This window comes from Nerophis ophidion, linkage group LG15 (assembly GCF_033978795.1).
Source record: "Nerophis ophidion isolate RoL-2023_Sa linkage group LG15, RoL_Noph_v1.0, whole genome shotgun sequence".
NCBI lineage: Eukaryota > Metazoa > Chordata > Actinopteri > Syngnathiformes > Syngnathidae > Nerophis > Nerophis ophidion.
The window spans coordinates 32,965,488-32,993,375 of NC_084625.1; the positions used below are offsets into that span (position 1 = coordinate 32,965,488).

Here is a 27,888-nt window from a genome sequence, read left to right on the forward strand (position 1 = left end):
TCCCAGATGCGTTCTGTGCAGTCTGGAACAGTCTTTAGGAGTGGGTGGGAGTAGGTGAGGAGGGGGGTAGGCTCCTCCCCTTTTGATTGTTGAAAATGTCTATTATGCTCCCCAATAGCAGGCAGCGTGTCCTCTGCCGCTTGGGATTGTTCCTCAAGTTTTAGTTCAATTAGTACCTTCCCGTACCACTCATCCACCCAAGCAGGACTGTACTTTTCAAAGATTGTCCCGGAAGCTGACTCAGCTGGAAAAGGAAGTGGAGAAGGCTGAGCAGCACGTGGCACGGCGGACAGAGGAGGCGGAGACGGGCTTGGAGGAACAGCAGGCAGAGAAGGCTTTGCAGGGCGTGGCAGTTCGGCTGGTGGGAACTGAGCCACCCCAGTAGTGGACTGTAGTGAAGACCAGGAGGGAGAAAACATAGGAGTGGGCGGAGCTTGATCCATAGGGGCTGGAGCCAAAGTAATTCGGGGCTGAGTTTGAAAGTCAGAAGGTGACTGGGACCGACTAGACCTAGAATTAACAAAAATGTCCTGATAGCGTTTAAAGGCCTATTGAAATGAGATTTTCTTATTTAAACGGGGATAGCAGGTCCATTCTATGTGTCATACTTGATCATTTCGCGATATTGCCATATTTTTGCTGAAAGGATTTAGTAGAGAACATCCACGATAAAGTTTGCATCTTTCGGTGCTAAGAGAAAAGCCCTGCCTTTACCGGAAGTCGCAGACGATGACGTCGCAAGTGTGGGGGGTCCTCACATATTCACATTGTTTTTAATGGGAGCCTCCAACAAAAACAACTATTCAGACCGAGAAAACGACCATTTCCCCATTAATTTGAGCGAGGATGAAAGATTTGTGTTTGAGGAGATTGATAGCGACGGACTAGAAAAAAAAAAAAAAAAAAATTTTTAAAACGCGAGTGCAATTGCGTTGCACTGGGACAGATTCATATGTTTTTAGTGACATTTACTAGGATAATTCTGGGAAATCCCTTATCTTTCTATTGTGTTGCTAGTGTTTTAGTGAGTTTAACAGCACCTGATAGTCGTAAGTGTACGTCCACGGCCGGGCATTGACGCCAGTGTCTCAGGGAAGTCGACGGCAGCTTTATGGATGGCGCAAGCTCAGCTGATATTTGGTAAGAGGCGACTTTTTAACCACAATGTTCTCACCGAAACCTGCTGGTTGACATTAGGTTGGGATCCATGTTCGCTGTGATCCATACTAAAGTTTCACCTCCGTGAATTTTAAACAAGGAATCACCGTGTGTTTGTGTGGCTAAAGGCTAAAGCTTCCCAACTTCGTCCTTCTACTTTGACTTCTCCAATATTAATTGAACAAATTTCAAAAGATTCAGCAACACAGATCTCCAAAATACTGTGTAATTATGCTGTTAAAGCAGACGACTTTTAGCTGTGTGTGTGTGCAGCGCTCATATTCATAACAGCCCGTGACGTCAAGCATACACCTCATCATTACGCGACGTTTTCAAGGAAAAAGTCCCGGGAAATTTATAATTGCAATTTAGTAAACTAAAAAGGCCGCATTGGCATGTGTTGCAATGTTAATATTTCATCATTGATAAATAAACTATCAGACTGCGTGGTCGGTAGTAGTGGGTTTCAGTAGGCCTTTAATTGTCAAATTAAAGTCATTAGGAAGTGGCTGACAGTAAGAATTAACAGAATGTAAAAACATTTCTTTGTCTATGACGTCATCAAAAGTGGACGGGGGCTTGTCATTAGGGGGCGTGTCATTAGGGGCGCCGAGATGACGTCATAGCTGCAGTCCCAGTGATTGACAGACCAGCCGGAGAAATCTTTGAAAACGTGGTCATTATAATTACCAACTATCTGAAGAGAATCCTGGGCTGCTTGTAGCTGGCTGGGCTCCGGAGGGAAAAGTTGTGGGATTGGTGCGTCTTTGCCGCAAGCCGAAGTCTTCTTGGGTGACTTACGCTTTCGCTGACATGTTCGGCTGGCTGTGAGCGGACATCCCCAGATTCCAGATGGAGTCTATTTGGACCAACGAACCATTAGGCCCCCACTAAAGGTCTTCGCGCTCCAAAGGGGAATACAGGAGAGTCTCTCTCTCCATCACCTTTAAGACCGGCCACGTCCCATAGCCGGAATCCTCCACGCCCTCTTTGAAAAGACTATTTGCTGTTGGTCTTCTGTTACACTAGCGTGGCATTGTGATGCCGGAGGTCATCTTTTCAAGATGCAGAGGGATGTCAGGAAGCGGCTTGCAGGTGAGAATAAATTATTTATTGTAGTTGCAGAACAAAATATGCTGCGCGGTGCCCACGGCACGGAAAACAAAAGGGTTGCCAAAAGATGCTAGTATCAAAATGCAGACTGTGAGCGTAACCAAGAGCCTAGCTTGTTGCACGGGAGCAAACAAGACCAACAGGCCGAGTGAGGCCAGGGCGTAAACTAAATAGCCCTCTGATTAGTGCCCGGGCAACAGGTGCACGTCCCGAACATTAACCAGAGGCAGGTGACTGTAATCTGCCGTCATGGCAACTGAGACACACAAACTGAACAGGTGCTGAGAACACAAGTGAACGGAAAACATGAGCAGAATATGATCCGGGCAGCGGATCACAACAATAAAAGTGTTAAAGAGTAAGTCATAAATTATTTTCATTTGAACATTTAAATCGCTAGATCAATTTCAGATCTATCAGTTGATTAGTTAGTTTTTATGATTTTTTTTAATGGTTTTGTTTGTTTTTTTAATGCCCTTTTTGTCAGGGAAAACCCTGTTTTTATGGTAAAAACACGAAATATGCAATATTTCCTCCAGAAAATATTTAAAAGTGTAATATTTTATGTGAAGTGATTGAATACGTCAATAATTCATAACGTTGATTTTGATTCGTTAGTTTTTGAGCAGTGAGAGTTTAAAACTTTTATTGTAACATTTCACCTATTTTATTTTTTTCCTGTTTTTTATTGGAGTTTTTTGTAACAATATTTTTATAATGTGCCGCGGGCCGTTGAAAAGTTAGCTGCAGGCTGCAAATGGCCCCCGAGCCGCACCTTGGACACCTCTGCTGTACACTATGCTTCAATTTTATTTTCCTTAATAAAAACACATTTACTTTTCTTTAAAAAAAAACCAAGTTAGCTCAAATATGTTTGTCATGTCCCTGGGTTTTCACTCAGTCCTTTTACCACATGGCTCAGATGGCAGAGCAGCCATACAGAAACATGAGGAAAACTTCCTCCATCTTGCTCCCAGTGTCACACACAAATGTAAATTTAGCTTAAATAATGGGTTTCTAAATGGAAATGACTTGCAATCACTGGAGAAAAAGCGCTATATAAATATAATTCACCTCACTTCACACTCTAAAAAATGTGGCTTAATCCCAAGGTCAAATGGTCCAGATCCTCTGCAGGCCATTGGAAGGCCTAAAGCAGGGGACCCCAAATTTTTTGACTAGGGGGCTGCATTGGGCTCTAAAGATTTGGCCGAGGGCCGGACTATATAAATATCCATCCATCCATCCATTTTCTACCGCTTATTCTCTTTGGGGTCGCGAGGGGCGCCGGTACCTATCTCAGATACAATCGGGCGGAAGGCGGACTACAACCTGGACAAATCACCCCTCATCGCAGGGCCAACACAGATAGACAGACAACATTAATAATAATAATAATAATGGATTAGATTTATATCCCGCTTTTCAATTGTTATATACTCAAAGCGCTCACAGAGAAGTGGGAACCCATCATTCATTCACACCTGGTGGTGGTAAGCTACATCTGTATATATATATATATACATATATATATATATATATATATATATATATATAAATAAATATATATATATATATATATATATATATATATTTATAAATAAATAAATATATAATATATATATATATATATATATATATATATATATATATATATATATATATATCCACCATTTTCTACCGCTTGTCCCTTTGTATATATACAGCGGGGCAAAAAAGTATTTAGTCAGCCACCGATTGTGCAAGTTCTCCCACTCAAAATGATGACAGAGGTCTGTAATTTCATAGGTACACTTCAACTGTGAGACAGAATGTGAAAACAAAGTCCAGGAATTCACATTATAGGAATTTTAAAGAATGTATTTGTAAATGATGGTGGAAAATAAGTATTTGGTCAACCATTCAATGCTCTCACTGATGGAAGGAGGTTTTGGCTCAAAATCTCACGATACATGGCCCCATTCATTCTTTCCTTGACACAGATCAATCGTCCTCTCCCCTTAGCAAAAAAACAGCCCCAAAGCATGATGTTTCCACCCCCATGCTTCACAGTAGGTGTGGTGTTCCTGGGATGCAACTCAGTATGCTTCTTCTTCCAAACACGACGAGTTGAGTTTATACCAAAATGGATACATGGATGATACAGCAGAGGATTGGGAGAATGTCATGTGGTCAGATGAAACCAAAATAGAACTTTTTGATATAAACTCAATTCGTCGTGTTTGGAGGAAGAAGAATAGTAATACCACATTACTTCACTTCACACATTTACTTGCTCGGAGAGCCCTAGCATGAGCTTTCCTTGCTAATTTCTGAGCAGCCTGCATTTTCCTTTTGGTCTCTGCCTTTGTAGCTTCTTTTTTGGATTTCACTGCCAACTTATGCCTCTAGTATTATATGCAAATTTATTTCAAATAAATTGTTAACTGGAATTAATAATGCGACTCTCTGAATTTCTGTAATTTCATAATATATTTTTTTTACGTGGCTTTTTTATTTCGCAAAGCAATAATTGGTTAATATTTAAAACAAACATGCGTATTTCGCAAGCAAATATTTTTTAGCTTACCTCATTATTAGCTACCCTGTCTGCAACTGAAGTGGGTTGTTTGGGTGGATCTTTCCTCTCGATGTCTACGGCAGTTGTCGATGTAAACAAAGGATGAAGTCCGTAAGGTTTGCTCACTTTTGGTTGACATCCAAAAGTACCAGCTAGTGAAAAGTTCGTTTTCCTTGCTTCAAGTTGTCTCATATGTTTTTGGCGTTTCGCATGTACTTCCGAAGCCTTGAAACCTCGTGATCCACAGTCAATATTACGATAACACCACATGCACAAAACTTTTCCGGGACGATCGATTTTCCGAATAAAATCGCCGAACAAAGTCCCAACTTCCTTCTTCCCAACAGTATCAGTGATTTCCCTTTCTATCCAGTACCATCAAAACTTATTTTTGACATTTTTATCAATTTCTTTGACTTTTGAAGCGTCCTTTCTCTTGAGAACCGACATCATTTACATTTGGAAAATGGCGGTAATAACGTCATCATTCATAACAGATGTCCTGATTAGTCACAAGGAACATATTCACCAATCAACTACGGCGTAATATTATATTACGCCGTTGTTGATTGGTTGACAATTTTTCTCCCCCAAGATTAAAAATGACGGAATTCCGGCTTTAGATGGAAAATTCACATGCCTGCTTGTATACACTTTGACGTCAATAAAGTTGTAATCTTTGTGCCAATGTTTTTTACCTGAAAGTCGGGGTTGGGGTTGGGATAGGGCAGCCAGGCTGAGCGAGAGTTCTCCTGGTACTTGAAGGGTCCGTTGAAGACCTGCGATACGGCACTGAGATTGAAGGCACACACAGCAGAAGCAGCAATGCTGTTTCTGAAAGTCAGGAAGAAGAAAAGACAAGACAGGAGAGAGGATGATGGATGAGAGATAAACAAAAGCAAATATTAAACCACTCCAGGACCATCACAGCTCGAAACTTTATTACTGCTTCAAGTCTTTACTTATGTATTTAGCATTGCTGCAAGACAACAACACACATAAAACACACACAGGAGGTGTAGGTGGACATGTCGGCCATTATTGCCTCATAAATTCAGCAACGGGACACAATTAAGCTGTTTGGCTTGCCTGATCAACAGCCTTAGCTCTTCAAACTGTCACTTTAAACACGTCCAAGAGTCGTCCAGTCACGGGGAAAGTAAAGATAGATAGTATTCATTCTGGAAGGGAATTATAATCTGATGTGGCTGTTCATTAAAGTCAGTGCCTGCAGGCGGAATGTTTTGAATGTTTTAAAAAGACCAGTTTTTTTTTTTTAACACTAAGGGGATATTTGGACATAAATACCTTTTAGCGAGGATGTGAGAAATTAATACAAAGTGGAGTGTGCGGAAACTGCAACACCACTGTAAATAAAAAACACAAATGCACTAAAACAAAAATTCAGTTTGATTGCTGAAATAAAATAATTATTTTTGTGTGATTAATCTATGCGGTCGCTTAAGGTGATGACCTCTTAGGGGGCCACATGATCATCGCCTGGGCTTTTGTGAAGATTTATTTAATTTAAATCTGTCAGTTATAAAATATGATATCATAAAAGTTAAGATAAAATACATTTTGTTATCAAAGTTTAATAATAAGCTTGTGTGAACCAAACTAGGAATGTTTAACACAACTTGCAAAAATGCAAAATGGTCCATTCTACCATGAATTGATTAACGTGGACCCCGACTTAAACAAGTTGAAAAACTTATTGGGGTGTTACCATTTAGAGTTCAATTGTACCAAATATGTAATGTACTGTGCAATCTACTAATAAAAGTTTCAATCAATCAATCAATCAATCAATCAATCCTTCTGGTAGCGGCAAAACCAGCATGGAACACTTAGCTATTCACTCGACACAGACGTCATAACATCATCAAAGCTCACTTTTATGCAGTCACACAAAGTGCCAACATTTGGTAACCAGGATAATGTGATAGAATAAAAGTAAGATTAAGCTATATCTATTTGTGGCAGCATCGGACAGTTATGTTGAAGTTTCACAGTTGCATCTCATAGCAGATCATTTTGGTGCATTCAAGTTTGAAATGGCAGCATCAATAGTTTTTATAGACAGTACACAAGCGTTGTCCTGAAACCAATATTTCGGTACCAACATGTATTTCGATATTTTTCGATACTTTTCGATACTTTTCTAAATAGGGGTACCACACAAAATTGCATTATTGGCTTTATTTGAACAAAAATCTTACGGTACATTAAAGATATGTTTCTTATTGCATGTTTGTTCTTAAATAAAATAGTGAACTTACAAGACAACTTGTCTTTTAGAAGTAAGTAAACAAACAAAGGCTCCTAATTAGTCTGCTGACATATACAGTAACATATTTTGCATTTATCTACCTATTATTTTGTCAAAATTATTAAAATATTAATTTACTTGTTAATTTACTGTTATTATCTGCTTACTTCCTCTTTTGACATGTTCTATCTACACTTCTGTTCAAATGTAATAATCACTTATTCTTCTTATGTTGTTTGATACTTTACATTAGTTTTAGATGACACCACAAATTTGGGTATCAATCCAAAACCAAGTCGTTACAGTATCATACATTGGTCATATTCAAAGTCCTCATGTGTCCAGGGACATATTTCCTGAGTTTATAAACATAATATTATTTTTTTTTAAAACAAAAGAAGATATTGTGATGCCAAAAAATATCGATATAATCATAGCAGTATCGACTACCATGAATTGATTAACGTGGACCCCGACTTAAACAAATTGAAAATCTTATTGGGGTGTTACCATTTAGTGGTCAATTGTACAGAATATGTACTGAACTGTGCAATCTAATAATAAAAGTTTCAATCAATCAATCAATTAAAACTTGATACACTATTGTACTTTGTTTCATTATAGTTGATGTCAGGTGTAGATCCACCCATGGCGTTTGTGTACATTACTCCGGTACTTTTTAGAGGCGGTATAGTACCGAATATGCTTCATTAGTACTAATTACGGTATACCGTACAACGGCATGGCGCAGTGGCAGAGTGGCTGTGCGCAACCCGAGGGTGCCTGGTTCAATCCCCACCTAGTACCAACCTCGTCACGTCTGTTGTGTCCTGAGCAAGACACTTCATCCTTGCTCCTGATGGGTGCTGGTTAACGCATTGCATGGCAGCTCCCTCTATCAGTGTGTGAATGTGTGTGTGAATGGGTAAATGTGGAAGTAGTGTCAAAGCGCTTTGAGTACCTTGAAGGTAGAAAAGCGCTATACAAGTACAACCCATTAATTTATTTAACCCTGCAGTACAATAATGACATCAATAATGACGTATTTTTATACACTAATGCTAATCCTACGTGAATCAGCTAATCTCTATTTTACACTAAAGGGATACTTGGTATATTCATCAAGTAAATAGTACATGACCGGTTTTAAAACTCTCATTCTAGTTACTGTATATTAAAAGTGTCTGCATTACTTAAAAATATAAACAAAAACTAAAAAAAAGAATAATCATAAAATACTAAATAATTTAGACAGTTTTAAGAATATTTTAGGGAGCCTTTAGCTGCCATGAAAAGGCCTGATTACACCACTAGTTTGGAATGCTTGATAAAACACATTATTGATGAACCTAAGACATAAACATGTAAATATTCCGGGCTTGCTGATAATGGAATGCATCGTCTACTGTGCTTCTCAGTTCTCATGTTGCTAAAACTGACACAGTGGACATAGTGCTGGATGGGTGGGAGTGTTCACATGCAAGAGGGAAACCGGTTTATAATCACATCATCTAGATTTAGGACCATCTATTCTTATTTTTTTGCTGTCAAAAGTGCATTAACAAAGTATTGAGCAAAGGCTGTGAATACTTATTATGTACGTGTATTTATTTATGTATTTTTGGTAACACTTTAGTATGGGTAACATATTCAAAGTGACAAATACTTAATTTAGAGTTATTTGGACGCTAGGGGAACATATAAGGGTTGGAGTTAGGGTTAGTAATAAGCAATAATTCTGAGGTTATTGAGGGAAGACTTAGTTAATGGCTTACGGCCATGCGGAATAAGGCATTAATAAGTACTTAATTACGACTAATTAAGAGCCAATATGTTACTAATTCGCATGTCAATACGCAACTAATTAATAGTGAATATGTTCCCCATACTAAAGTGTAACCATCTTTTTTAATAGATTTGCAAAACTAAAACAAAAAACATGTGACATTGTTATTACGGTGTATTGTGTGTAGAATTTTGAGAACAAAAATGAAGGAGGCGTGGTTGGGGTGGGGGGCGTGGTTAAGAGGGGAGGGGTATTTCATATATATATATATATATGTATATATATATATGAAATACCTGACTTTCAGTGAATTCTAGCTATATATATTTATTTTATTATACATATAAATAAAAAAGTCTAATTTCCGACGGGACGTACCTATCAAATACAAAGTAATAAAAACACAGTTGTTCTACTATTTGTACTGTACTGTGCTTGCTGGTTACTAAAAAAAACCCAACAACACTTACCTATCACTATTTGAGTAACCTTTGTTCTTCCATTTGCATATTGGCGAGCGATCTCCGAATCCGGGAACATATCCTTCACGGATTTGTTGTAGACATCCGCAAATGAGAACGGGATGTTGCTTCCAACTATCAGCATAGCCATCTTTGTCTCAGCATAAGTTACACCATCGGATGTCCATTTTGCGAGGTGGCCCATAATACTGGGTTGTGAACGATGCTGCGCTGCGGACATTTTGTGCTTCGCTGATCGTTCATGAAAATCCGGGAGGGTTGGCAAGTATGTATTCTATTCTATGTAGAGTAGATGGCAGTATTGTCCTGTTTAAGAGGGTCACAACATTGCTGACTCAGGTTCTCATGGAGCTGGAGGGCGCGTGGCCTCCAGCTCCGCCTGAATTTCGGCAGATTTTAGGGAGAAAATTTGTCCCAGGAGGTTTCCGGGAGAGGCGCTGAATTTCGGGAGTCTCCCGGAAAATCCGGGAGGGTTGGCAGGTATGCATGCTGCTGATCCATATTAAAAGTTGTGATATTGTGGTGTTTTGGTGAAACTTACACGTTGGTAGTGAAGATGCCGTAGAGCAGCTCCAGCTCGGGCAGGTAGAAGGTCCCCTGCAGCTCGTTGTAGTAAAAGGGGATTTCTCCCGGTCTGGAACAGTTGAGTCTGGACTTCATGAACGTCGTCCACGTGTCCTCCAGCAGGAAGCGTCCGCCGATGTCGTTCTTGCACACGCGGCCCGCCCGGGAGAAGACGGTGCGACCGCAGTCGTGCTCGACAGCATACTCCCGAAAGAAGAAGTAGGTGAAGTTGCCGATGTCGTAGGATGACACAAAGTTTGGTTCTGTTGCAGGGGGTAAAAAAACAGTTCTTGAGAGATTGACTCACATTGCATACGAGAGTGTGCGGCAGGAGATCAGCATTAATAACAGGCCTACGTTATTATTAATGGATTTGCGTACTGACAGGAAAACTAATTTTTCATTTTAAAGGTTGAGATGAGAAATGGCCCAAAGAGGTGAAGCGTAATAGTTCTCACCCTGTCAGAAACACACAAGCCCAGCGACATGCACCGCCACAGCAACCACGTTCATCTTTTATGTATGACATTATTAGATCCTAACCGCACACTTTATTCTCCTTGGCAGTGATTTAATTCATCTTTAAATGGAAGTGTAGCAGCCCCCCTCCTTCCACACTTCCATCTCCTCAGCGCCGTCAGACAGCGGAGCAGGAGGGAGGAATTTCTTTTTCTTCCCATTTTCCCTATAAAAGGTGCACATTTGATGACTTTTGAATTTATTATTCCAATTTTGGATTTAGATGTCCAAAAAAAAAAAAAAGCCCCCAAACACCTGAGGTGTGCACTGAAATACATTTTCATTTCTATGGAATCCTTAAGCATTTTTATATTCATTGACATGAATATGTGAGGGATATAAATATTTAATGCCCGTTTATAAGTGGTAGAAGTGATTTTTTACAACAAGGATCTTCATTTCCAGCTAAATGATGAATTGGGGGAAGAAAGTAATTCTTCAACCAAGAGACTTGAGAAGATGTACTCTCTTGTCGGATAAGCATCTGGCATTTTTACATGTTTTATAAATCACCTATAACATTTTTTAATATTCTGGTTTCATCTTTTAACTGTCTGCATATTGTGTGATGCAGTTTTACCTCAATGCAAAGTTGGAGCTATGTTAAAAATGCTTTGTTGTTAATGTCCATAATATATCAGGGAAACCTTCGTAATGCCTAATGATTGGGGGTACCAATTATGATATACTCATACTTGTATCGATATTATCGGCACAAAAATGCAAACTGTCTTAAATCTTCTATTTTAGGTCTACTTCCAAATTAAGAAGTGTTCTTCAAAAAATTGGTTGACAACCAAGTGCGATTTTTATTTTTTCAGATTCAAAATTGATTAATAATTTTCGAGAATCGATTAAAAAAAAGTTTTTACTCTTTTTTATTGTTAGAACTATTATTGATATTATTGTCAGACTTAGCCTTTCCTTGGTTTAACTCCTATCCTACAGACAGGATGTAGTGCATCTCCCATAACAACAAGTTATGTTAGGGCAATGTGTGGTGTTCCCCAGGGTTCGGTCCTTGGCCCTGCACTCTTCAGCACCTACATGCTGCCGCCAGGTGACATTATACGCAAATACGGTGTTAGCTTTCACTGTTATGCTGATGAGATGACACCCAACTCTACATGCCCCTAAAGCTGACCAACACGCCGGATTGTAGTCAGCTGGAGCGTTTAATGAAACAAAACAATGGATGTCCGCTAACTTTTTGCAACTCAATGCCAAGAAAAAGGAAATGCTGATTATCGGTCCTGCTAGACACCGACATCTATTTAATAATACAACTTTAACATTTGACAACCAAACAATTCCACAAGGCGACTCGGTAAAGAATCTGGGTATTATCTTCTTCCCAACTCTCTCGTTTGAGTCACACATTAAGAGTGTTACGTAAGCCAGCCTTTTTTCATCTGCGTAATATCGTAGAAATGTGTTCCATATTGTACACCACCGAAATTGAGATCTTTATTCATGTGTTTGGTACGTCTCGTCTCAAATTTTATTTTTCGGCTCTGCCTATGTCTTGTCACGGCCAGGGTGCATTCAAATGTGCCCTCATCTTTGCGCTAGGCTTGTTGCGCCTACGGGAGCACGCCTCGGGATGCGCCCACGGCCACGCACTTCCAGGGACGCGCCGGGCGAGCCTCCGCCTTGCAATCATGTACCGACAATCTGCGCACCTGGGGCTAATGAGAGGTCCTGCCTTCAAGAGCCTGCTCAGCCTGCTATCCGTCGCCAGAACGTAGTCATCTGTCCTGTACAGTAAGCCCCGTTGAGTTATATGCAAACTTGTTTCGCTATTTGTGTTCTCTACCGTCGTGTTTATTTGATCTCATTGTCTTCTTTGTCATCCTTCCTGCAGTCTGCCTTTGGTCCACGTGACCAGCTGTGCGTCTCGTTGTCTTCCTGTGATTCCTTGTGTGTTCCCCTCTGGATTCCGGACTGCCTCCTTTGATCCTCAACCTCTCGCTTGGACACGGACCTCCTACGCCCCGCTTAGCCCCTTGACCATCTGCCTGCCCCACGGACTGCCTCTTGTCTTGTCCCTCCTCTCGATCCAACACTAGGTGTAACACATTACAGCTAATCACACACAGCCTCACACATACACTCTTGGATTTTGTCACACACCATTCAGTAGTTTATTTATTAGTATTGTTTCATTATTGTGCTGGTGGGGTAGCTCAGCTGCAGCCATCAAGACCGCTGCCACAGGTCTTTTGGTTTGCTTTGTCGCACCCACCAACCAAACTACCAGTACACTCTCCAGAACTGGTCCCCGAACCAGCACCAGCAGCCAGGCTGGTACCAGCACCCAGGCGGGCCCCCTCGTCAGCACCAACTCCCAGGCTGGCGCCCTAGTCAGCACCAGCTCCCAGGCTGACCCCCGCATAAGCACCAGCTTCCAGGCTGACCCCTGAGTTAGCACCAGCTCCCAGGCTGGCCCCCTCATCGGCACCAGCTCCCGGGTTGGCTCCCGCATCAGCACCAGCACCACAGCCAGCAGCGCTGGCTTCTGCACCACAACCAGCAGCCTCTGCTTCTACACCATGGCCAAAAGTGCCGGCTTCTGCACCACGGCCAGCAGCTCCGGCTTCTGCACCATGGCCAGCAGCGACGGCTTCTGCACCATGGCCAGCTTCTCAGCCACAGCTCCAACGATATCATCCTCCACGTCTCTATCATCGTCACCCCCGTGCCTCTGTGGCCAGGGCATGGATGCTTTTTGCGCCAACAGCAGCAACGCCCAGGACGGGGACGTGGATCTTGTTGGCTGCTGTGGGTCTGGCGCCACTCGCGTCTGCCTTCCTTACGGCCAAGAAAGTGGTCGTTCCTTTGTCGCGCGCCTCGTCTAGCATTAATAGATTACGGTTGGTACAAAAATGCAGCTGCGAGACTTTTGACAAGAACAAGAGAGTTTGATCATATTACGCCTATACTGGCTCAACTGCACTGGCTTCCTGTGCACCTTAAGATGTGACTTCAAGGTTTTACTAATTACGTATAAAATACTAAGCAGCCTTGCTCCATCTTATCTTGCTGATTGTATTGTACCCTACATTCCGGCCAGAAACCTACATTTAGAAAATTCCGGCTTATTAGTGATGCTACCTCAGTGAAGGCATTTAGGCCCATTCTTAAGATTCATTTATACAACTTAGCCTTTGAATAGACCTATTTTTTGAGACCAGTTTATCTGTCCTCTCTTTTCTGCTCGGCCCCGCTCGCAACAGATCTGTTTCCACGGAGGAGGGGCTAATTGTTCCAAGTCTAGACCCGGGGTGGACCACTCCTCTGTGCATCAGTCGGTGATGTCGCTGCAATGGTGACTTGTCTACTCGTAAGAGGATCTACTGCTGGCCCCACTATGGACTGGACTCTCACATTAACTGTATCCACTCAGCATCTATTGCACCGATCACCTCAATAGGGGTCCCCACATCTGCTGTCCCTTCCAAGGTTTCACATTGTTCCCATTGGGTTGAGTTATTTCTTGCCCTGACGTGGGATTAGATCCAAGGATTTTAGTGTAGTTTATGCAGCCCTTTGAGACATTTGTGATTAGCTATGTAAATAATCTTCGACTGACTGATTGATTATCATTATTGATGCTGTTGTACATTTATATAATAAGTATTGTAAAATTGGGATTAGGTTGGAGCTGGATTTTTTCTTTTATTATTTTGTTTAACATTCTGTGATTTATGTAAATAAAATTCCAAAAATACATTAAAAAGACGTTTTAGGCCAAAGTCAGCAGTCAAGAGGCGTGTTTGTTAACTGTAACCTGTTTTGAAAAGGTTTTATAATAATTTATACAACAAATAATATATTGCTAGCATCGTGTAGAATCCATAATCAAATCTGAATCAAATAGTCACCCAAGAGTCAAATCAAACCATGAGGTGTCCCAAAAATCGCACCTGTAAAAATTAAATCATTTTTTTAAGGGTTTACATAATCAAAACCCTAAGAAAAAAATTCAGGTAATTGCATGGTGTGGAATATTGTAGTATTTTATTAGTCTTGGACACACCTCACCAAAAACTGAGTAACGCCCACGGAACGTTGGAATAAATGTATGAACCACCAAGTCAGTTTGACACAAAATCCAGAAGAAATGTTTATGATGACAGGTTAACAAAAAAGCAACACTGAGCCATGTCCGCAAGAAGCTTTAGTTTTATAGTTGCCATTTTTGGTCATTTTGGGTCAGAAGCAGGCTTGACAATTGATGACACTGTCAGGGTTATTTGTTGTCGAACTCCATGCTGCAGAGATGGAGGCAGGCGTGTAATGTGAAAACATATTTAATTAAATACTAAAACAAAACCAAAACCAAAAGGGTACGAACAAAAAGCACGCACGTGGGCAGATATAACAAACTAAGGGCTATGAACAAATAAACCGGAAGCAGGGAACAAAAAACAGTAAGCTCCAAAACATCCACCAAATATAGCTTACCGCTACGCTGCATTCACACGACCACTAGGAATGACAAGTAGAAAATGACATTGACACGACAATACAATGATCCAGCCCTGACTGGAGGAAAAAAGCAGGTAAAATAGGAGCTGGCTGATTGACATCAGGTGTGACCAGATGCCAATCAGCCGCAGCTGAGTGAAAACAGGACACAGGGAGACAGACAGGAAGCCGAAACAAAATAAGAGCACTAGACAGGAACTAAGGACAGGAAATACTAAACAGAGGAAAAAACTAAAACGTAGTCAAACTGTCAGAGAAGCCTGACAGTAGCCCCCCCTCCCAGGTAGGCTGCTGAGGTGCGCTGATTCCCGATTGCCTGCAGCCTTGTCGTTGCGTGGGTGTGCTACGCCCACCACGAGAAGGGGCGTGTCTGGGCCCACTGCCAGTGGAGGTGCTGACAGGCCCAGCTGCCGGGGAAAAGCGGGTTCAAGCCCGTGCCGTGACACTTAGTAGTTAATGCGATCATCTTTTTATTGGATTATGTGATTCACAATTTATTAACAACTATTTATTCATGAGAACTTTATTATATATTTTGTTTGTAGTATTTTGGGGTCTTGTTCACGAGTGAGTAAGAGCGTATCACAAGATTGACAGGGGAATCGGTGTGGCATGTCGGTCCATAGTGGTAAAGAGGGCGCTAAGCTTGAATGCAAAACTCTCAATTTACTGGTCAATCTACGTTCCTATCCCCACCTATGGTTTATGACCGAAAAGGCAACATATTGGATACAAGCAGCTGTAATGAGTTTTATCCGTGAAATGGCAGAGCTCTCCCAGGGCTCGGAGTAAAGCCGCTGCTCCTCCTCATTGAAAAATTAGGTGGCACGGACATCAGGTTTGGATGGCCCCCAGACACCTCTCTGGGACCTCCGTGTTCATGGCACGTCTGACTAGTAGAAGCCCACGGAGAAGACCCAGGACACGTTGGTGAGACTATGTTTGCCCAGCTGGCCTAGGAACTCCTCGGGAGCTGGACGAAGCTGGTTTGAGAGAAGTCTGGGCTTCTCTGCTTCGACAGCTCTCCCCCAATCCGACCTCGGATAAGTGGAAGAAGATGGATGGATGGATTACAGATCGAGTACAGGAAGTGAACAAACAAATGACAATTTGTAACACATGAATGAAACTATGAATATATGATGTACAATATTGTAACCGTACGCATATTCAAAATGAAGTAATACCATCACCACAAACATCACTGTGTAGTACGTGGTGGTACCCAGAGAATAAGAGGATGTTGCAGGAGACATCAGTGTCGGATGGGGGTGTCAAACTGATTTTAGCTCAGGAGCCGCATTTAGGATAATCTATCACCTAAGTGGCCTGTAAAATCATTTTATTTTAGCCCACCACTTCAATTTATGCGGCCGGACACAACTTTTTGCGAAAGGCTTAAAAGACAAAAACACTTTCTGGCTAATTGTATTTGCTCTTTCAATTTTGACATAACAATGTTGTACACTTTAATATTATCTTATGTTAAAAACATTTTTTTGTTATCAAAAATAAACCCTTAAATATCCATGTGTCATCTTGACTTACGATTTCTAAGCAATCGGTAAAAAAATACTTTATTACCAGGCTGTTTATATTCCTAAATGTTCACTGTTCATGCCTACTCAGTGGCCTAGTGGTTAGAGTGTCCGCCCTGAGAACGGTAGGTCGTGAGTTCAAACCCCGGCCGAGTCATACCAAAGACTATAAAAATGGGACCCGTTACCTCCCTGCTTGGCACTCAGCATTAAGGATTGGAATTGGCGGTTAAATCACCAAAAATGATTACCGGGCGCAGCACCGCAGCTGCCTACTGCTCCCCTCACTTCCCAGAGGGTGATCAAGGGCGATGGGTAAAATGCAGAGAATAATTTTGCCACATCTAGTATGTGTGTGGCAATCATTAGTATTTTAACTTTAACTTAACTGTTACATGCAGCCCTCCGAGGGCAGCCATAATTGCCAAGTGGCCCCAAATGAAAATGAGCTTGACACCTCTGCCCATCTATAAACACCTACAAGCAGCTATGTTTGTGACATTAAAAAAACAACAACAAAAGGTTGCAATTCGTATTTTAAAACATATTGTTTTACGTTTCATGTTTTGCTCACTTTTTGCCTCCCCGCAGTGTCAATAGAAAATACATGCATCATCATCATACAAATGGACGATGATGGCACTGAGTGCTACCTTCGACTCAAAAAAACATTGTCTTTAAGATATTTTTTTGTTGTCTTGTATTCAGGTCAATACCATCCATCAATCCATCTTCAATCGCTTATCCAGAATCGGGTCGCGGGGACAACAGCTGCAGCAGAGACCCCAAGACTTCCCTCTCCAGAGCAACATTAGCAACTTCCTCCTGGGAGATCCCAGAGGAGATGTAATTCCCCCATTTGGTGTGGCCCCGGTGGGACGTGTAATGAGGATCTCCCTAGGGAGACGCTCGTGAGGCATCCGCACGAGATGCCCGAACCACCTAAGCTGGCTCCTTTCCAAGCGAAAGAGCAACAGCTCTACTACGAGTCTCTCGGGTGACTGAACTTCTCCCCCTATCTCTTAAGGGAGATGCCAGCCACCCTTCTGAGGAAACTAATTTCGGCCACTTTTATCCGCGAACCCTTTCTTTTGGTCATGACCCACACTTCATGACCATAGGTGAGAGAAGGTATGTAGATAACTCGGCATACCGAGAGCTGAGCCGGAAGGCGAAGCTCTCGTTTCATCACAACGGTGCGGCAGATAGACTGCGATACTGCCCCAGCTGCTCCGATACTCCTGCTGATTTCCTTCTCCAACTTTCCCTCACTCGTGAACAAGACCCTGAGATACTTACACTCCTCCACCTGGTACAGAGTCTCGTTCTCTACCTGGACTGTACAAACTATCGGTTTCCTGCTGAGAACCATGGCCTCAAAATTGGAGATGCTGATCTTCATTCCAGCCGCTGAACACTCGGCTGCGAACCGATTCAGTGAGAGCTGAAGGTCACGAACCGATTGTGCCATCAGGACCACATCATCTGCAAACAGCATCTTTTAGCCCCCCGAGACGTATACCCTCTCCGCCATGGTCACGACTCTGCATAGAAATCCTGTCCATGAAAATCCCAAACAGGATAGGTGACAAAGCGTAGGCCTGGCAGAGACCAACCCCCACTGGAAATGGATCCGACCTATATCCAAGCAAACGGACACAACCCTCACCCTGTACTCCCTCAGCACCTTCCACAGGACCTCCCGGATGACCCGGTCATACGCTTTCTCCAAATCTACAAAGCACATGTAGACTGGATAGGCATACTCCCAGGCCTTCTCCAGGATTCCCGCAAGAGTAAAGAGCCGGTCAGTTATTCCACGACCAAGATGGAATCCACATTGATCCTCTTGAATCTGAGGTTCGACTATTGGCAATTTAATTTGGGTGGCCAAAAAGCCCCAACAAAAACATGTGTTTCACATTCAAAACCTCAAAAAAGGTAATAACCTTACTCTCGTTCCATTAGCTCCACCCGCTTACCGTTAAGCCACTTGGAGTTGTACTGGGCAGTGCGCAGAGGTGGCAGGCCGCCCAGGCTGCGGTAGATGGCAGGGTCTCGCCCGGAGAAATCCATGGCCGTGGCTGCGTAAAGCTCTCCGCTGGACGTGATGAGGGCAGTGGAGTTGTGAAGGGGATTGTAAGGACACCGAGCCATTCCGCTGAACTGATCGTGGATCTCAGTCAGATTTGTCAGCTGGAAAAAAAAGAGAATGTACAAATATAAATAATACAAAATAAGTGTGTAAGTGTCGAGTGAGAAGGAGCGCAAAATAAAATATCTTTGGAAATTATATGTATTTCCTACATATCCCCAAATAATGCATCCTCACAGAATGCTGGCAGGAAAATATAAGACTGCAGATAAAAGGGCGACATTACCCTGCAAACATGCGAGCTCTGCTAATGTTTTGTTTTGTGCTGCCAGTATGCAAATGTTGCACGTATTACAATGTTGTTTGGTTTACACATCAAAGATATATAGAAACATAATCACAGGGACTACTTGGAATCAATCAGCTGCATAAACTACACAAATAAAGCAGCTGCCAAATGCAATGATACAGTAAAACACGATAAGACTCCTTAAAAGGTCTTCTTGGCGTCAGTGTTTCCTGTTTGGTGTGTGATGATGTGCAGCTGTTTGTCTGGTTAAAAACCCATTTAACCACATCTTTCTGGAAGTGTTTCTATCCAAGGGAGGTGATTTGGATATGCACACATATACTTTTCAGCTTGACCATGACTTAACCCTGACCTACAATACACAGCGTTGCATCAAAAAGTATGTTCAAAAGTTTAATGCAACGGCGATTGAAATTAGCCTTGAAGTACAAGAAATATTTGGAATGCAATCATTATAGCTCTTATTGTGGGATGTTTATTAACAACATTGACAGGGGTTATGGTGAATTCATGCATTCAGTTAAATGGTGTTCTGAACAAAAATTATATAAATGATAAAAAGCTTGACATGAAACTTTGACTTGTGAGGCCACACAATACTCGCCTATTGGGCATGCGCTAACAGTTAAAATCTTAGAGTTGCTTGTAGCTGGCTATAGAGATTTGGTGTAAAAAGTTACGACTAGATTTAGAACATGGGCCCACCTACAGTTTTGACGAGCTGCATTGTGGTCCACTGTGGTTTTGTACTGTAACTATATGAGGTGTAGATATTGTAGAGCCAACAAAAGATGGACAGATGCACTTTAAGATGCACTTTAATTTTAAGAAAACACTTGAGCTGGGCTATCATTCTACTCTGAGTGAATGGATAGTACATACTTGCCAATCTTGAGACCTACGATTTTGGGAGGTGGGGGGGTGGCGAGGGGCGTGGTTAAGAGGGGAATAGTATTATTCACCAACGCAAGTATTTCATATATATATATATATATATATATATATGTATATATATATATATATATATTTATACAGCAGTATATGTATGAAATACTTGACTTTCGGTGAATGAATTTTTGCTATATATATTCATTTATTTTATATATTGTAGCTTTGGACGAGTTTCATTAAAAGTCTTTAGCCATATATGTCAAGAAATGCTAACACGACATATGATCACCGCCAGATTTGATGATCATGTTAATTTTGAACACACCCACACAAGTGAAAGCAATGCACACTTAGTCAACAGCCACACAGGTCACACCGATGGTGGCCGCATAAACAACACCAACACTGTCACAAACATGCACCCCACTGTGAACCCAAACCAAACAAGAACAACAAACGCTTTTCGGGAAAACATTAGCACCGCAACGCAACATAAACACAACAGAACCAATACCCAGAACCCTTTGCAACACCAACTCTTCCGGGATGCTACACAGCCCCACCTAGCTGGGTTCGTTATCCCCAGCAGTCCATGCGTTCATCACAAAGTCCCGTAGGCGTCGTCGACGCCCATCTGATGGCGACTGGCCGCTACCACTGTCTGCAGGTAGGTCGTAAGGCGGGGTTATTGTTGGGGACAACGAACCCAGCTAGGTGGGGGCTGTGTAGCGTCCCCGAAGAGTTGGTGTTGCAAAGGGTTCTGGATATTGGTTCTGTTGTGTTTATGTTGCGTTGCGGTGCTAATGTTTTCCCGACATGCGTTTGTTGTTCTTGTTTGCTTTGGGTTCACAGTGGGGTGCATGTTTGTGACAGTGTTGGTGTTGTTTATGCGGCCACCATCGGTGTGACCTGTGTGGCTGTTGACTAAGTGTGCATTGCTTTCACTTGTGTGGGTGTGTTCAAAACTTTCATGATCATTAGCTGGTAATGTTTGTACAGCGGGTCAACGTTTCTTGACATCTATGAGTAAACACATTTAATGAAAACTGTCCAACACTAAAATACAGTATGTACTGTATATTATATTTTTTATACTATTATCATTGTTAATTGTGAGCGAACTGTGGTGCTAATTATTCCCCAGGGATCAATAAAGTACATTATATTCTATGCTATGTACAGTAGATGGCATTATTGTCCTGTTTAAGAGGGTCACAAAGATGCTGAGTCGGTTTTCATGGAGCTGGAGGGGCCGTGGCCTCCAGCTCGGCCTGACTTGAGAGAGATTTTCGGGAGAAAATTTGTCCCGGGAGGTTTTCGAGGGAGGCGCTGAATTTCGAGTCTCCCGGAAATCCCGGGAGGGTTGGCAAGTATGGGATAGTACCACGGTAAGCAGTCGTCCTCTGCTACATTGCACTTAAAATATTGCGGCTTCAGTACACTGCACTTTTTTAAAGCATTTTATGGCCTAAAATAAGTGTTAAAGGGCACCTATTAGGCAAAATCAACTGTTCTTACTAATCTGTTCTTGTTTACGTGTATTCCGGATCAGCAGCAGTGCCCAACATTTGAACTCAAACCACAGAGGCATGGTGGAGATACTCATAAAACAAACTTGCCTTCCTTCGTTCTTCCTTCAAACGTGCCGTTTGGAGTTTGCCCAACTGTGACGTTTTCCTCATTTGTGACGTCAGCGAATATCTCCATACATGGAAGAAATTTACCCAGAGATCCTTGTGCAAGTCCTCCATTGTAGTTTGATGCTGTAGTCAATGGGTTCCTTATTTTTCTCTATCAACTTGATATTGGGCAGACTGGCTCAAACATGCACGTGCATCCTCTCCTGTTGCCATTTTTAAAATAAAAATTAGCATATGGTTCCAACTTCTGTCAGTAAACTGCAACATAACTGACAGGGAGAAGACGCAGTTAAAGTGGAGGTACGTAAAAAAAGATATGACCCCTTTAAATTAAGTCTTATTAATGTCTTATATGTAACATAGTGTACAAACCCCGTTTCCATATGAGTTGGGAAATTTTGTTGGATGTAAATATAAACAGAATACAATGATTTGCAAATCCTTTTCAACCTATATTCAATTTAATGCACTACAAAGACAAGATACCGTATTTCCTTGAATTGCCGCTGGGGCGCTAAATCATTTAAAACCTCTTCTAACTCCTGCGCTTACCAAAGGCATGCGGTAAAAGTAAGCATGCGCTAATTATTTTAAAACATTTTCTCACTCCGGCATTTACCATTATGCATGCAGTAAAAATTTGAGTGTGTAAGCTTGGACCTAAAATCCTACTGAATAGCTCTTAATCTTCTTCCCTTTATGCGACGGCGGAGATAAACCAAGAAGAACGCGGAGTTGGAATATAATTACAACACTTTATGTACATATTTATACAATATTTACATATTTATATATATGTAACTACAAGCTCCATTCACAGACAGAGTCCCATTGCTTTTATGAGCGGTCGAACGAGTCAAAAGTCGGCAAAAAAAAAAAAAAAAAAACTTTTTTTTTTTTTTCATTTTTATTTATTTATTTATTTTTTTATTTGTGGCGGCCGTAATTAATAAATTAATGTGTGGGAAACCCTGCAGTCTGGATGGTGCACTTCCCATTTGGTCACAATGTTGAATAGTTCCAAAAACAATTTGAAATGTGGACTCGTCAGACCACAGAACACGTTTGCACTTTGCATCAGTCCATCTTAGATGACCTCGGGCCCAGAGAAGCGGTGGCATTTCTGGATGTTGTTGATAAATGGTTTTTGCTTTGCATAGTAGAGCTTTAACTGTATTTAGTGACAGTGGTTTTCAGAAGTATTCCTGAGCCCATGTGGTGATATCCTTTAGAGGTTGATGTCGTTTTTTTGATACAGTGCCGTCTGTGGGATCAAAGATCACGGTCATTCAATGTTGTTTTCCGGCCATGCCGCTTACGTGGAGTGATTTCTCCAGATTCTCTGAAACTTTAGATGATATTACGGATGTAGACGTTGAAATCCCTAAATTTCTTGCAATTACACTTTGAGAAACGTTGTTCTTAAACTGTTTGACTCTTTGCTCACGCAGTTGTGGACAATGGGGTGTACCTCGCCCCATCCTTTCTTGTAAAAGACTCAAGATTTTTTGGGAAGCTGCTTTTATACCCAATCATGGCACCCACCTGTTCCCAATTAGCCTGCACACCTGTGGGATGTTTCAAATAAGAGTTTGATGAGCATTCCTCAACTTTATCAGTATTTATTGCCACCTTTCCCAACTTCTTTGTCACGTGTAGCTGGCATCAAATTCTACAGTTAATGATTTATAAGTTTGAACATCAAATATGTTGTCTTTGTAGCATATTCAACTGAATATAGGTTGAAAATTATTTGCAAATCATTTTTTTTGATTATATTTACAGCTAACACAAGTGTACATTTTGCTATAGCCATTTTTCCTCCCTTGGGAGTGATTTTCTGTTTACTGTTTTGCGCTCTGTGCAACATTTCTTTTGGTTTCTCTTGTGTATCAAGTGTAGAGTTTATAGCTGTGTTTGTTCACCCTGTCTGAAGAAAGTTCTTAGAAAACTGCAGACTAAAAACCTGCGCCAATTGTTCCCAATCTGCCACTGAGTCCTCGTCTTTCCAAGACTTAACAGACATGAGCAATGTCAAAAGACGAGACGCGAGATGGTCCAGGACTCAATGTGATGCTAACAAGCTATCAGCGCTCAGCAGCTGACTGGGCAATGCAAAGTGGAGATGATTTATGTTAATTCAAGAAGTATTTTCACTTTCGAGTTCATTAACTCCACTTGACACTAGTGAGCATTTGGCTGAGCGGCGTGGAATGTCAACGCAGGACACGAAAGCGAACATCATCTAAAACATTTTTAGCAGAACAATTTATGCCTGCAGTTTCAGCCCATGGAAGCCCAGTTCTAACATAGAGGAATTACTCAGAATGTTACGTTGTAATAGCCGGGTGACACTTGGAGGGACCCTGCGGGCTACTGGTGAGTACTGTAAACTCAGTGCCTCAGACTGGAAGTCTCTGCAGAGTATTGAGGACAGCGGAAAAGATCATCAGGACTCCTCTTCCTCCTATCCAGGAAATCGCAAAAAGCCGCTGCCTGACCAGGGCTCAGAAAATCTGCAGAGACTCCTCCCACGCCCACCAAAGACTGTTTTCACTGCTAGATTCTAGAAAGAGGTTCCACAGCGGAAAAGATCATCAGGACTCCTCTTCCTCCTATCCAGGAAATCGCAAAAAGCCGCTGCCTGACCAGGGCTCAGAAAATCTGCAGAGACTCCTCCCACCCCCACCAAGGACTGTTTTCACTGCTAGATTCTAGAAAGAGGTTCCGCAGCCTCTGTAGCAGAACCTCCAGGTTCTGTAACAGCTTCTCCCCTCAGGCCGTAAGACTCTTTAACGCATTCAAATAATCCCCTCAATTCCCCCCAAAAATGGATTACCTCACTGGAATATAAAGACAATACCATATACATCCAATAACGTGGATGCATATGCAAAAGTGCTATATATTTTTCTGTACAGTAATCTATTTATTTATATCTGCATCTTATTGCTCTTTTATCCTGCACTACAATAAGCTCATGCAACAAAATTGTGTTATTATCTGTACTGTAAAGTTAACATTTGAATGATGATAAAAGGAAGTCTAAATCTAAGTAATCTAAAGTAAAACACACTCAAAGTTACTGTTGGCTGAAATGAGTGTAAAGGTGACTATATGGGTTTTAATTCACATTTAGATGGCTCTAATGCAGTGGTTCTCAAATGGGGGTACGTGTACCCCTGGGGGTACTAGAAGGTAGGCCAAGGGGTACGTGAGATTTTTGAAAAAATATTCCTAAAATAGCAACAATTCAAAAAAATCATTTACAAATATATTTATTGCATAATACTTCAACAAATATGTAAGTTCATAAACTGTGAAAAGAAATGCAAGAATGCAGTATTCAGTGTTGACAGCTAGATTTTTGTGTGGACATGTTCCATAAATATTGATGTTAAAGATTTCTTTTTTTGTGAAGAAATGTTTAGAATTAAGTTCATGAACCCAGATGGATCTCTATTACAATCCCCAAAGAGGGCACTTTAAGTTGATGATTACTTCTATGTGTAGAAATCTTTATTTATAATTTAATCACTTGTTTATTTTTCAACAAGTTTGTAGTTATTTTTATATCTTTTTTTCCAAATAGTTCAAGAAAGACCACTACAAATGAGCAATATTTTGCACTGTTATACAATTTAATAAATCAGAAACTGATGACATAGTGCTGTATTTTACTTCTTTATCTTTTTTTTCAACCAAAAATGCTTTACTCTGATTAGGGGGTACTTGAATTAAAAAAATGTTCACAGGGGGTACATCACTGAAAAAAGGTTGAGAACCACTGCTCTAATGTATACATGTGTAAAATGCTCTCGCTATGAAAATATAATTTTTTTTAAATAATATTTCTACTTCGCGGAAATTCACTTATCACTCCTGGAAACAATTAGCCGCGATAAACAAGGGAAGACTGTATTGGTATGGGATCGATACGAGCGATTCTTTTATTACAGCTTCTTGACTCTATGCAACAAATTTCTTGACTTTACTCAGAGTTCATGCAAGTCTAGTTCGTGCAAAAAGCATTCTGCTCTCTCCCAAAGTAGTAGAAAAGTAGTAAAGTTCCGCAAATGTGGCAAAGGTTTTAGTATAACTTTCCTCTTTGACCTATTCAAAGTTCAATCTCCTCTCCGCCCTCACATTTTTTGTTAACTCTGTACCGAGGCAGCCAGCATGGCAGGACAAACAGCATTCAGCAGGCGGGGAATTGGCAAATTCTTAATTTACTTTACGAGCCGGATTGGAGGGAGAGTTTCGTTTCGCCGCGGCCACCTCCGCCTCACACAAACCACAACAAAACAGCCCGTACCGTCTTCTCGGCTGACCCTGAGATGAAAGCTCGGTACTGATGGGATTGCAAGAGCCAGTTCTGGTCATTCATAGGAAACTCAATGACAGATCAGCGAGCTGTGCTCCATCCAGCCCAGAAGTGAAAATAAATGTCACCAGCAGCTGGGTCTTGAAGTGCCCATAATCAAGGCTTTTTGAAGTCATGGAAGACTGTTGTGCAAAAATTAAGTTTAAACAGATTTGTTTATTTATCAGAGTCAATGTCCAAATACGGCTTCACAGTGGCAGAGGGGTTAGTGCGTCTGCCTCACAATACGAAGGTCCTGAGTAGTCAGGGATCAATCCCGGGGCTTGGGATATTTCTGTGTGGAGTTTGCATGTTCTCCCCGTGACTGCGTGGGTTCCCTCCGGGTACTCTGACTTCCTCCCACCTCCAAAGACATGCACCTGGGGATAGGTTGATTGGCAACACTAAATGGTCCCTAGTGTGTGAATGTGAGTGTGAATGTTGTCTGTCCATCTGTGTTGGCCTTGCGATGAGGTGGCGACTTGTCCAGGGTGTACCCGCCTTCCGCCCGATTGTAGCTGAGATAGGCACCAGCGCCCCGTGAGCCCAAAAGCGAATAAGCGGAAGAAAATGAATGGATGGATGTCCAAACATATTCATCCTTAGAAAAAAAATAAGGTTTTACTAGGCTGAGCTTCTGCTACTTGTGTTTATGACCATCAAACAGAGAATCAATGTATCATCTACCTCACTCTTCACTTTTGAGAGAAGAGTTTACAAATGTTTTTTCCTGACAAATTCCAACGACTGTTTCGAGTTGTCTGTTTCTGGCATCTTTTCAGGTTCTGTGCTATTATTTTGTTGTTATGTTTCCTGTTTGGACTGTAAAGCCTTTACAGTGGTTAGAGGGAGATGGTGAGCACACCTGTCTACGATTAGTCATTAGTGGGGGTTTGACAACACAAGATCTCATGAGATTAAAACGTCACAATAGTTCTCACTTAGAGAAAATCATTTTTACAGGCAGAACGTAGTCATGTGTGTTTTTTCCTTTTCTTATTTATTGTCAAGAGTATATTCTTCTAGCCGTGAGCGAGGGATTGGAACCACACATTAAGGACCGGATCCAAACATCTATCCATCCATTTTTTACAGCTTGTCCTTTACGGGGTCGTGGGAGGTAAATAAAGTGCAAGTGCTAAAGAGCATGTGCAGACTATAAAATTGTGTGTGCTATTAGTTAGAGCGTGATCTACTACTAAAAACAATTGATAACAATTTCAATTACGTATAACATACTACATGGTCTAGCTCCATCCTATCTTGCCGATTGTATTGTACCATATGTCCCGGCAAGAAATCTGCATTCAAAGGACTCCGGCTGATTAGTGATTCCCAGAGCCTAAAAAAAGTCTGCGGGTTATAGAGCGTTTTCCGTTCGGGTTTAGGTACTCTGGAATGCCACCTCAGTAGAAGCATTTAAGTCTCATCTTAAAACTTATTTGTATACTTTAGCCTTCAAATAGACCCCCTTTTCAGACCAGTTGATCTGCCGTTTTTTTTTTTCTCCTATGTCCCCCCCCTCACTTGTGGCCATGAATGAAGTACTGGCTGTCCAAAATCGGGACCCAGGATGGACCGCTTGTCTAGAGTCGGGACCCAAGATGGACCGCTCGCCTGTGTATCGATTTGGGAAATCTCTGCGCTGCTGATCCGCCTCCGCTTGGGATGGTTTCCTCCTGGCTCCACTTTGGATGGGACTCTCGCTACTATATTGGATCCACTTTTGACCTGATTCTCACGGTTACGTTAGATCCACTATGGATTGGACTTTCACAAAATCATGTTAGATCCGCTCGACATCCATTGCTTTCGGTCCCCTGGGGAAGGGGGTTGCTCACATATATGGTCCTCTCCAAGGTTTCTCATAGTCTGGGTGATACTACACTGGGGTGAGTTTTTCCTTGCCCTTATGTGGGCCCTACCGAGGATGTTGTTGTGGTTTGTGCAGCCCTTCAAGGCACTTGTGATTTAGGGCTGTATAAATAAACATTGATTGATTGATTGATCAAAAGTTGTGCAGACCTCCCTATTTAAACAAAGTTTTTGCATGTATATCTGCTGTCACCATGGTGACACTCACTTCCTTCCACATTCATGACATCA

General features: G+C 41.6%; 1 protein-coding gene across 4 annotated transcripts in view; it reads right to left on the reverse strand.

Annotated features, from left to right (window-relative positions):
• The window catches only part of sema5a (sema domain, seven thrombospondin repeats (type 1 and type 1-like), transmembrane domain (TM) and short cytoplasmic domain, (semaphorin) 5A), a 428,747-nt gene that overhangs the window by 154,558 nt on the left and 246,301 nt on the right, over nucleotides 1–27,888 (reverse strand). For all 4 annotated transcript variants that reach the window (XR_009809834.1, XR_009809833.1, XR_009809835.1 and 1 more), the window contains exons 7-9: nucleotides 18,466–18,679; nucleotides 9,913–10,198; nucleotides 5,530–5,665 (exon numbers count right to left, since the gene is read on the reverse strand). Coding sequence is in view for 1 of the 4 variants with exons in the window: in XM_061922050.1 (XP_061778034.1) it covers nucleotides 5,530–5,665; nucleotides 9,913–10,198; nucleotides 18,466–18,679 (636 nt within the window). In the remaining 3 variants the exon portion in view is untranslated. The remainder of the gene's footprint in view (nucleotides 1–5,529; nucleotides 5,666–9,912; nucleotides 10,199–18,465; nucleotides 18,680–27,888) is intronic.